Source organism: Aythya fuligula, chromosome 1 (genome assembly GCF_009819795.1).
Source record: "Aythya fuligula isolate bAytFul2 chromosome 1, bAytFul2.pri, whole genome shotgun sequence".
NCBI classification, from domain to species: Eukaryota; Metazoa; Chordata; class Aves; order Anseriformes; family Anatidae; genus Aythya; species Aythya fuligula.
Genome location: NC_045559.1, coordinates 55,087,266 through 55,099,632, shown reverse-complemented (window position 1 = coordinate 55,099,632; position 12,367 = coordinate 55,087,266). Strand labels below are relative to the sequence as shown.

Genomic DNA, 12,367 nt, shown 5'->3' with positions numbered 1-12,367 from the left:
GAATCACAAAGGCTTAAGAAGGCATCAGAGGTATTCATCCTAGCTTACAAGCACTGTTAGTGTAGATGTGTCCTTGGAGTCATTAAAGCTGCGACAAAACAGAATTTGTTGAGTCCACTCATACTGGCTTTCCAGAGGCAAGTGTTTCTCTGCAGGGGAAGACAATGGCTCACAGTTTCTGCTTTTTGTTGGACTTTTGGTTTCTCAACTGTGGCAGTTCCGATACATGACAGACATCACAAAACAGCCTTTCTCTATGACTTTTTTCTTTAGTACTTCCTCAATTTCTTGGGGGAGGGGAAGTACAGAAGAAACTCACTGAAAGATCGGAAAAAAAGATCTCTGAGGCCTTGCAGAGGAGTTTTGATTCACACAGGGAGAAATGCTTTGACCAGGCTCATCCCATTCAGTCAAGAACTGCCTAAGAAGCAGAGGAACAGAGCTTAGCCATCTGGATTTAGGAAGCTGAAAAGCATGTCTCTTCCCCGACAGCTGCGAGAAAAGAGGTAATATGTCTGTCCCTCCTCCCACAAGCCTCCATGTAACTGCTACGATCTGTGCATTTAATTTTGATGGTTCTAACAGGCTGCTTCTTATCATAGCTTCCAGACTATTAAGTTTCTTAGTGTGGAGCAGAACATTTGTTAAGTTGGAGTGGATTTTCTTTCATCTTTTCTGGGCAATATTCACTACCTAGGACAATAATGAGTCGTTGTCCTCTTTATAGCTGCCAACAGATTCCCTCTCGCTGTTTTTTTTTGTTGCTGCTAGGAGTGTTTGTGATATGATTAGTTGTATTTCTTGATCTCCATAACTACATCCCTCTTCACAGTAAGTGGTGGTATTTAGGGTATTGTGGGTGGTGCTGATTCATGCTATTCTCCTCCTAGAGCAAGTGATTGCAAGACTTTACATCATTACATCAGCCCTTCTGATAGGCTACACTTTGTGGAAACCCCTGCTTGGGATATTCTTATAGCAGAATATATTAAGCCAACTGCTGCATTTTTTTTGTAGGATCATAAAAATATAATATTACTTCAGCTTGGCATTCCTTAGGGGATCCTTTTTGCAGTTTCTTTTTCTCTCTATCTCATTCTTAATCCTTTTTACTTAAATGTTAATCTAAGTAGCACTCTAATATGACATAAGATTGAAGCAAAGGTGAATGTCTTCTGTTTGTCAAAGATATTGTGCCAAGGAGGAGGTCCCAGAGGAAACAGCATCTGCCAATCCGTGCTGTTTTATTGCATGGATGGTATGGACAAGAAATGTGAGAGCCTGGTGATATGGCTACTCTTTCGGTGTTCCTTCAGGGATCCTCCCTTCTCTTTTCCTTCAGATGCAATCTGTTCATATTCACTTTTAAGAATCTGAAAAGCTCATTCTAACCCTGCTCACTTTCATGTGTTCCTCCATGCACTTTTGAAGTTTCCAAACTTGTATCTTTGTGCTTTTTTCAGGTTATCTACTGTGGCTGGAAGGTCTACTTTTAAATATTTGCTAGGCTTCTTTTTCCAAAACAACTTTAAGGTCTACCTTACCATGAAGTTTACAAGAAAATTTGGCAACATTTTGACAGCTGGTGCAGGAACCATTAGTTATGATGTAGAACAGTATTATATCTTTTTTTCTTTGCTTTTTTTCTGTTTATGCTTATCCTTCTGTTGTTTCTTATTTTATATTTACAAACTATATTGTATGCATTTTACACATATAATATAACGTTTTTACGAATTGCCTTTATGCTGACAGTTTCTACAGCATGTAACATAACAAACTCTTTTCTCAGATCTGTTTTCTATTCCCTAATGTAATGCAGTAATAGTAACAGCGTAACTCACGGTATATAAAAATCTTAAGAATAAAAAACAGTACTGCTGAATTGTAATTGTAAGCCTACTAAATGCTGTAGGAAGGATTAAGAATGCATAAATGGTTGATCACATATAACAGGAAAGGCTTACCAGCTCAAACTTTTGTTTTGTAGTCCTGCTACTCGAGCAAGCCCAGCAGCAGTAGGGCTGTTTTTCAGGCTCATTGAGTTCCCACGAAGGTTGCTGACTTGGGCTGAAGTTACAGAACTCAGCGTCCTGCAAAGGAAGAGAAGGACACCATGGGTTTCTCTTGGTTTTGACACTAGATAATGTGATGTTGCCACCTAATCTTTGTTATGTATGGTATAGATACCTCCAAAGGCTAACAGTATGAGTAACTTAAATCTTTTGTTTTTGCTTCACAGTGATTTTGACCAGCTTCCAGATGATGTACCTGTTTCAGCTAACATTGCAGATATAGAAGAAAAGAAAGGCTTTACTAATTATTATGTAAGAAAGGAGACTTATCTTGTCTTTATATGCTCTCAACTGGTTTGGTTGTGGGAAGCAAGATGCAGTTAAACTGGTGCAGCTGCTTTTTGTAATGAGTAGTTCCATGCTGAAAGCTTCTGAGTGCTTAACTTGTCTGAAATGGAGGTTAATCTATCACAAACTTAGTATAAACGTTTATTTTACTTGGTGAAACCTGACAGAGGTGTCCTCTAATATTGCTCGGTTTCTAAATTCTTAACTAACTTCTGATTTATTTCCTGTTAGAGAGCTATAAGCTTGGTGAAGAGAGTGGGTAAATTAATTCAAAGAGGGTAGAAGGGCAGGGTCTTGGCTTAATTTTTCTATGGTACTGTCAAGTTAGGATGTTTCCATTTCTACAAAAGGTAGTGTGTCTTTGATACCATATTTAGATCTTACAATGAGTTATTGAAAAGCACACAGGAAGGGAATAGAAGGGAAAAGCAATATAAGATTTTCTGAAGAGGGGTTTTGGATGAGCCCAGCTCAGTCCGACTTCTACAGACTATGCTTCTTTTGATGGAGACTTTGCTCATAAAAGTTTCCCACTGAAGTATGCAGGTTTTACTTTGGAATGTAGTGAAGTTTTGTTACTCTGCCTTTATGTTTCTAAAGGATGTGGCTGCAACATGACTCAGAGTTCAGTGCCTGGAACTCAGGGGCTACTTTAGCGCCAAGCAATTTTGGTGAGAGATAACAAATACTATCAGGGTTGGAGGGAGATCATAAGAAGCAAAAGGACTATGTTTATTATTATTATTATTATTAATATGGTTTTACTTTTGGTCAGATTACATTTACCATAATTTCTGAAATTGTGTGCTTAAAAGTCAAAGAGAAGTATGAATGCTTTCTCATCTGAAAATCTGAAAAAAAAGACATTTAGACTTCTGTCAATAGATTTGGACATTCAAAGCATCTTACTATACAAAATATTGGCTTTGATTCTTTAGTGTCTTCATTCTATTTCAAATGGCAGTATTTATATTTACCTCCTTAATATGTTTTGCCCCTCTCTGAGGGAAGGTATGTAAGCACAAAGTAACATCTAGTCCTTCCAGGTTTTCTTTTAAGATCAGGTAATAGAAAGCAGCCACAGGGACATGATCCATGGGAAAGCTGGACCCATACATATGCCACACTGTCCGGTGCTAACTTGTTATTTTCTAGTACTTGACTGTGCAGATGCTTAACTGAAGCATTGCTTTTCACTTTGCCCCTAAAACAACATTCCCACCACTGGAGCAGTGCCTACTGTATGCCTCATATTTGTCTTGTAAGTATTTATAAGTCTGAATGTCAGCCTGAGTCCCCCTTCTCTGTTTCAGTTGTTTGTCATCGAAGTAAAGATTAAAAGTGGTGGCAGATACCTGATTTTCCGACGCTATCGTCAGTTCTATGCCCTGCACACCAAACTAGAGGAGAGATATGGGGCAGAGAGCAAAAGCAGCCCTTTTACCTGCACACTCCCCATATTGCCAGGTAAGTACCAAATCTGTGTGATTAGTAGCTTTGTCAGTCCCAGGCTGTCCTTAAGAGGAGTGCATTGTATGGAAGTACACAGGATTTCTAGCTGTGACAGGAATTAGTTCTCAGCAGTGGAAGCTGGAGAAATCAAGCTCCACGTGTGGTAAAATTCATTTAGAAAGCTAAAATCCTTTAGATAATACCTATTTTCTTGGAGATCCTACTTTCTCTTGATTGCCTCATTTCTGTGACAGCCTCCGTTATTTTTTCTTTAATAACTTTCACTTGTTTAATGTTTTCTAGGGAAGGTTTATGTTGGGGCCAAAAAAGAAATTGCAGAGAGCAGGATTCCTATCCTAAATGTCTACATGAAGGTAAAGCTTCCTTCCTGGGGGTAGAGATTGCACTGAGCACTGTAGAAAATCACCCCTTGCAATCAGCTGAGAGAGACATTACTGACGTAGCCCTAGGTACATGCTTCTCTCTGTACCATTTTTCTGGAAGACACAGTGTCCACACTGTGGGACAATCTGCAGTCCTAGTCGCCAGATTGTTCAGACTGTAGGGATCTGCTGGAGTACAGCGTTCACAAAGGCTGACTCCCTGCCTTCGTGTTTGGATAGATAGCCTTACAAACAAACAAAACCAAGATGTGTGAGAAAATGGTGAATCTTAGAGTGTTGTGCGAATAAGGAGTTAAGTAAATGTGGAATATGGAGTTTGGAAAGTGCACCTAAGAGACTAGCAAAGCAGGATGGACTTCTGAATTTACCTGCTCCACAGTGAAGACAGCCAGCAACATCAAGGAGAGAAATTATTTGTGTGCAGGGGTTAACTGAAACCCTGATGTTAAATCCGTAATGGTCTGAAGCACAGGTCAAGTCTTCCAGGACTTAAGATTGCCCTCTTTCCACAGTCATTCATGTTCTGAAGGGAAACGCCAGGAATAATTTACTCCTGCAGTAAATCAGGCGCACAAAGAGTGAAGCGATACATTGGCCAACTCCAAGAGTAAACAGGAGAAACTGTCAGCTGTTCAGCCTTGTCCTGCTGAGTGAGAAGGGAGAGGAGGGAGATTTCTGGCAGTAATGAATATCCTTCATGATCCTGTAGGTCAAAGATGCATATTTGGTACTTGTAAATAAATAGAGAATTGATCTTTCCCACTGTTATTACTCTGTTTCCTACTTGCTCTTGGCACAGAACCTACTCTGCCTACCCGCTTGGGTGTTGATGGATGAAGAGGTACGGCTGTTCTTCTACCACTCAGATTTTGATAGTGAACAGGTGCCTAGAAGATTGAGACGGCTTCGCCCACGGACACGCCGAGTGTAAGCGATTGACATGTTTTTTTTCAGCATCGCTTGATGTAGGAGATGCTGTCCAGTTTTGTGAGAAAAGAGAGCTGACAATCACTACTGTGTTTCCCGAGTGAATCCATGAAATCCTAATATGAGCATCTCTGGGGGAGAGTGAAAACATGCTATTTCTTGCTTACAAAAATCTAAAATTTTTAAAGCATAGCTGGTATTTGCATCAAAAGGAAAATTCCAAATTGAGGAATTATGGCCTGCTTTTTTTAAAAAAATGCTCTTTAACTCTATCTGTTGATAATCCTTGAATGGTAATATCTGTTATAATCTGAAGAATATACAAGCCAAACTTAAGGACACAGGCTTGCACCACTAAAGTCAACATGAGTTTTGGCACTGAATCAATGAGATCTGGTTCAGACACTAAATGAAACTGAATATTTAATTTGTTCCTGTCCTTTGTCTAAACAAGGGCCTATCCTACATACCAGCACTGGTACCTCTTTGCTAAGTAGACGTTTTACTTCATTACCCTTCAGAGAAATTAATTCTCCTTTCAGCACATCAAAGATGGACATGATTCCTTTTCACTTATCACAAGCTGTGCAAAACCTGCATGTGTGCATGCATTCCTGGGTGTATATATAATGGCAGATTTTGAACAGAGTGCCATAAATGCTAGAAACAGAAATGCCCAGAAGGTAGAGTAAAGGGACTGAGCAATGCTGTGGAAGAGGCATACTGGCTGTATTGAAAATTGCATCTGTTCTCAGCAGCAGACATCATCAGATTGCTGCTGCTCTGCACTGAAACAGAGAACTAGGGCAATGCTGTTGCATCCATATCTATTTACTTCAATGCTGCACACACTCATGCAGTGATCCTCCAGCGATCTGAGGCTTGCCTGCCTTGTATATAATGAAAACGTGAATGCTGTACTGATCATGTAGTATTTCTGATGACTAGAAAGACAAATATACCTCCCTGCTGTCTCCTTTGTCTTTAGTAAAAGCATTTTACCCGAACTGCCTGTTTTGGACCGGATGGCAACTCCTCGGGCTGAGGTGAGTACTCTGCACAACCTGTCACAGGATAGGAGAGAAAATTCTGTTTTGCTCTGGCATCTCTTTGATCAAGATGTCTTTCCTAATTAGAGCTTGGGGAAGAAAGGGAAAGTGAAATCAGCACAGGAAACCAATTGTCTTTCACAATAGGGAATGAAATAAGGGATGGAAAGAAGCGTTCTGTTTCTCCTTAAATGAATAAGAAGGAGTCATTGTGAAGTCAGAATGACAGGAGGTTCAAAATTGAAAGACATGTACAACTCACTGCCAAATGGTCCACATATACATAGTGATACCCATAAAGTAAATTTAAAGCAAGCAGAAGCTTCAGTCTCATTGACTTTAGCACATGTATTAAAGCTCTGCAGGTGAGGCATCTTAGTAACATAAGGGTTCTACTGAAAAGTGCCTATAAGTGTCTTTTGCTGTAAATTGTATTTCTATTAAGCATGTGGAACTGCCTTGTAACCACTACACTTGTCTGAGCAGAGACTCACTTTCTGGAGCACGTGACATTTTCATGTAAAGTTAATAAACAACATGCATTTGCCTTGATGTTGTTTTGTTTTTACACTGATGATAGCAGCTCTTGGATCAGGCATATCTCTTGGGTTTTATGTATTCTTTTGTTAATATTTAATCTACCCACCAAAACTTTTCTGTAGATGAAAGAAAGGTTTTTGAAAGGGCTATTAAATAGACATACGAACTACTAGCTTGATAACTTTTTTTTTTTTTTTTTTTTTTTAACTAGGAATGTTGTAAAGAGAGCCCTACTAGGCTCTGAAATTTGGCATTGACAAGACCAAAAGAGCCATCGCAATACAGAATGATAAGGAACAGCTTTTCATTTTTGCTTTTATAAGAGCATTCAAATGGTTGCTGTGTTCCTGATGGACAATGGGGGGAATGTTTTTGATAACTCAGCAATTTTAATTTTTCAAGAACATCTTGTTAAGGTGGTTGTATGTGCTTACCTCCATTTCATTATTATTAATATTTATTTATTTATTTATTTATTTTCCTGAAGGGGGCACCTAAGTTCCATTTTAACTACGCACGAGTTTCCCAGACTTCCCCAAAGTGCTCAGTTCAGCACACGGGCCTGAACGCTAGATGTAAAAAGAGCAGTTAGACTTGCGGCTCTTTGTGGCATTTTGCAGCAAATCAGAAAGCTGTAACACTGCAACCAGAAATAATACACATTTTTTCGATTCTCAGGAGTTCAAGTTGTCATGTTTTCAAGTTGCCAGTTGTCTTCAGCTCTCTTGGCTTACTTGTTCTTACATGTTTTCAACGTCTTTATTTCTCTGGTGCTCTATGTCTTGCCACTACTAGGTGTAGCCCTTTCAGAGCCATACTTATCCTACTGCTTTCACTACTACCACAAAGCAATTTTGTTTGTGCTGAGTAGGAGAAGAAATTGTGAGAACTGTAGACTCTAGTCATATATATGACCTTACCCCAGAAATAAATCTGTGATGACAAAGTGCATATTATCTTGCTGGTTTATACTCTGTGCATCTCAAGAACAGAATAGAAAGAAAGATTCACATTTATAATTCTATGAATTAATAATTTGTGTTGCTGCTCTCCATAGGCACTATTTGATTTTTCTGGAACCAATAAACTAGAGCTCAGCTTTAAGAAGGGAGACTTGATCTATCTTCTCAGCAGAGTAAACAAAGACTGGTTGGAGGTAAGACTGTGATAGTGGTACTGAATTATTTACATACCTTGAAATACATGAGAAGGAAGGGCTATCCTAGTCCTTGAGACCTTTCTCCTTCTTTCAAGAGGAGACTGTATCACAATCAGGTGTCACTGTCAGGAATAAATATTTGACTCCAAACTTGAAGTTGTTTCATTCCATGATGGTTTTAGCTTACAAACTTCCTGCCTGTTAGACTTCAGTTTTCTTTTGCATTTGCTTGCACTGGAATCTTTTTGAATTCTTTAGAAGTGATTAGAACACACAAAAAAAAAAAGCCTCAGAAAGGAGATGGAAACTCCATTTCAGTGATTAATTGGTTTCTTGCCTCAGGGTGAGTTGCTGCATACTTCATGCTTCATACCACAACACACGTCAGCCTGATTACAGAGAGCATAGGAAATGCAGCAGTGTTCTGAAAAAGGATGAGGAAAACATACTGTGTATTTGCTGATATGATATCTCTGCTTGCTCCCACACCACAGCCTTTCTTAGTAACCATCTGACTTTAATTTTTTACACACAGTTTCACTCCTATGCCTTGTATTTATTTGGCTACACAATTGTATAATCTTTCTATGGAGGTGACATCAGGTTACTTCCATAGTCTTTATATTCTTGCATACAACAAAAATAAATAAATAAAAATACTGTTGTTTCCATGGAAATTAATTGAATTCCAGAACATATAATTTGTGGCCAAAATGGTGTGGCATTCTTCATACCAACCCTTCCTGTCTTTCCAGGGAACAGTTAATGATACCACTGGGATTTTCCCATGTGCCTTTGTGAAAATCATAAAAGATTTACCACAGCAGGAAGACACAGTGAATAAAGTACGCTGTTATTACCATGATGAGACAGTAAGCACTATCAGGTAATAAACTAGTCTTCCAGGTTACTGCTGAAGACATGCCAATAGTTCTCTATTCATGATATGCAATGATTAGATTTGTTCTTGTTACAGGGATATCTCAGTGGAAGAGGACCTGAGCAGCATTCCATTATTCAATGATCTCATGGAATTGATAAGGTAAGTGCAAGCAGGTAGTTGTACATTTAATATCATTTAAACATTTTTCAAGTTCCTTTCAGTCCTAGCTTTTGTACATTCTACTTGGCCATCACCCTGTTTTGAATGTGAAACACTTTTGAAGTGTTCTAAAGAATTTGTAATTTGTCTTGGCCAAGAGCCGTCTGGGATTGTCAGCAAGTACCGTATTCTATATACTTCGAACTCAGTTGTGCTGCATAGAAATTTCTATTTCTTGTTCTAAGATCAGAACCATGCTCCCAAGCAAGGATCTTTTGTCTAATACACTTCTTCAGGATGCAGGACAGCATCTTATAACACCTGTTAAACTAGTGTTGAATTAGATTGAGCTAGTGTTGAACATCAAAACGTTAGAACATCAAATAGTAGTAATAGAACACCTGTGTCAGTATTTTTCCATTTCTTAACCTACGCTCCCCTCAAAAAAGGCAACCATAAGTAGGCAAAACTGGGGAGTAACTATAGTGAACTTGTATACATGGGGATTTTATCATACAGAGTAATTATGCTATGTGTATGGAGTTACTGAAGATGGTTCTGACAGGCTTCTTAGCTTAAATACAACACAGCATGAATGCAGCTGTATGATTTCTAGTACTAGCTGTATCAAGAATGCCAAAACACCCAAGGCTTAATGTGACTTTTAGCAGAATTAATTAGATTGCTAGTATATTGTTCATCAGAGATCACCTCCCAGGCATTCCTTGATTTTGAGATCAATCAATTTTTCTTCTACCAGGCGGGAGTTTGACCAAGATGACATTGTTCTGAATTACCGGGACCTTGATGGCGATCTGATCCGGCTGCTCTCTGATCAGGACATTGAGCTCATGGTGTCTCAGAGCAGGAGCAAGCCCTCTGAGAAGCATATGTTCCCTTGGAAGTTGCACATCACTCACAAAGATGACTTCAGTGTCTACAACACAAGTCCAGAAATGGGTGCTATTTACACAGTTAGAGCAACATGACTGATGTAGAGTAGAAGTTCCTTCAGGTAGCTATGTTGTCCTTCAGTAATTCTTCTCAGCAGACAGTTTCCTTTAGCAAGACTTTGAAGTGAGCTTGAAAAGAGTAACAGTAGTATATTATCTTTCAGCCATCCTTGTTCCCAGAGCCAATTCCTTGCCTAGAATGTCTTCATAAGCTTTTTTTTTTTTTTTCCTTCAGACCACCATCACTTTCTTTTCACTTGCTGGTATGAATATTTGTGTGCCATTGCTAATGAATGCAGTAATTATTTCTGTCTCATGAGAGTCTGACTGGACAGAGAGAGTTTGTTTTGGAGGCATCAAGAAAGCTTGTTTTAATTTCAGTGAAGAAATTACAGCCCACTTTTGCTTTCTTCTTTCCACTGGCCAATATTTTGAATTCTGTGAATCAAATCTAGTACATTTTCAGTGCTACTTACAGACTTCTCAGACTTCTTGTAATTGTACAGTCTATTTGCTTCCATATTTTGCGATAATTTCTGTGATGCCTATCCAAACAGTAATTTATTCTCTGTCTCTCTTCTTCTGCTTTCTAACACCTCACTGCAAAACAGAATGAACAAGAAATTGCTGTGTTGAATTCTTCAACAAATAAAGTTGCGTATGTGTTTATTTTATCAGTTTTCATTAGAGTGTTTTTTTGGGGGTGTATGTGAAATAATTCTTTTTTTTTTTTTTTGAAAGAGAGAGAATTCGGAAGAGTTGAAATGTTACTTACTCAGATTTTCTTAAGCAGGGGTTCATTACTGAAATAAAAAAAGAAAGTCTTTCCACCTTTTCTTTAATGGTCATGCAATTAACTTTTTTTTTTTTTTTTTTTGAACAAATTTACCTCTGCTTGTTAGAATTACAAATAATGTACATTTTATGTAAATTGTATGAAACCTAAAATACTCTATTTTAAAAACACCATGCAGTCATGGTATAAAAGGATATCATCCTGTATAGATATAATCAGTAAAAAGTAAGAAGTAAAAAGGGTTTTCAAATATTTTTCTGTGGTATTACATTGCATTTCTAAAAGAAATGTTTGACCTTGAACTGCTCTTATAATTTGTACAGACAAAAGGTAAGACTGGTAATTATCCGGAAGTACTGGTGAACAGTTACCTAACCATATATGAATAAGCAACCTACCCCTCCAAAAACTGTCAAAATTATGTTTTCTCCTTTTCTTAGATGTTACCTTTAATGCTGTCAGGTAACAAAATCTTCAACGATAACAGAAATATTTAAGGTGACTTATCCCTTAAGCTTGTTCTTTTTTTTTTTTTCCCCTTTCTTTTTATTATTCTTCCTGATATATATGCATAAACTTATTTATTATACATAATCTTTAATATTCTATTACCTGTAGTCCTGTATTCATGCATATATTTGTGTTAGTAATAATGGAAGTAATTTATATTTACAAATAAGCATATAATTTACTATACCAGGATCCATAAATCATTTCTGACTTGACACTTCATTAAGTGCAGAGTTCTAGCAGTATACCAATACTGTACAGACTTGAATAAGAAAATGCTCCTTCTTCAAAGAGTTGTAGCATGCTGCAGGACACATCTGTTTTCCAGGTACAAAGGTTCCGCCTGAAGAATCCACATATATTAAATTTAAAAGCTAGATAACGTATACTCACGAGAGACATAGGTTGTCTTCCTTTTTCCAATGATGGAAGGCTCTAGTGGACATTATTTTACTTAAATGTTATAAAATGTAACTTCCCACTTTAAAAGCATTTTAGCAATATGTTTTAGGATGGAGATAGAATGATATATTGATACACATATGATATGTCTATACATACGATAACAATGTGATAATAATACAATAATAATGTTAGTAATCTTGTATCATGTGATATGCAGGAGACCTCACTGTACATCCGAAAACTAATTGGCACATATGCACGCAAAGCTTCTGGTGTACAGGATTGCCTGGTACTTCTTCCTGGAGTTCAACAGAGCAACTATCATCTGAAGATTTTCACTGACAGCTAGATCCTCCGATGGAACCAGCAGCTTAGCAAGTCTCTTGTAAGGTGGAGGAGCTGTTTGGGTGAAGAAGGAAAGGGAATGAAAATGTTTGCTGGGAAAACAGGAGGAAGAATAAATATAAACTTACTAGCCTTTTAAAGTCCGAGCAGGAGAATTCTTGTCTGCCCTTATTCTGTAATGAAAAGTAAATTCTGCTCATGCAGTAAATTCACGTATTTACCCCCTTGTTTACAGGTTTTATTTGCACACCTCCTGATAGTACCAAAGACACATAGTTTCCTCAGGTACTCCCAGATCCTCCTTCTTGCTCCATAAATGCTTTCCTTATTCACAAAATATTTTTTTTTCTTTCCTTTTTATATCGATGTAGCTTTTGTGAGAGACTAACTGCGCTAACTATGGTTTTGGTCAGTAATATAAG

At 37.9% G+C, this 12,367-nt stretch overlaps 1 protein-coding gene across 1 annotated transcript; it reads left to right on the top strand.

Annotated features, from left to right (window-relative positions):
* The first annotated feature begins 368 nt into the window (after window positions 1-368).
* NCF4 (neutrophil cytosolic factor 4) lies at window positions 369-10,496 on the top strand. Its single transcript, XM_032204241.1, has 10 exons — window positions 369-506; window positions 2,243-2,327; window positions 3,677-3,830; window positions 4,119-4,189; window positions 5,019-5,146; window positions 6,135-6,192; window positions 7,793-7,891; window positions 8,650-8,780; window positions 8,871-8,936; window positions 9,697-10,496. The coding sequence occupies exons 1-10, from the start codon at window positions 475-477 to the stop codon at window positions 9,923-9,925; spliced, it is 1,053 nt and encodes a 350-aa protein (XP_032060132.1). The 5' UTR covers window positions 369-474; the 3' UTR covers window positions 9,926-10,496.
* The last annotated feature ends 1,871 nt before the right edge of the window (window positions 10,497-12,367 follow it).

What these genes read in the sequence shown, in the direction of transcription:
- NCF4 (XM_032204241.1), top strand. Translation starts at nt 475, where the DNA reads ATGTCTCTTCCCCGACAGCTGCGAGAAAAGAG. An exon ending in AAGGCTTTACTAATTATTAT is followed by an intron (nt 2,328 to 3,676) that starts GTAAGAAAGGAG and finishes TCTCTGTTTCAG; the next exon opens with TTGTTTGTCATCGAAGTAAA. An exon ending in TGGCAACTCCTCGGGCTGAG is followed by an intron (nt 6,193 to 7,792) that starts GTGAGTACTCTG and finishes TGCTCTCCATAG; the next exon opens with GCACTATTTGATTTTTCTGG.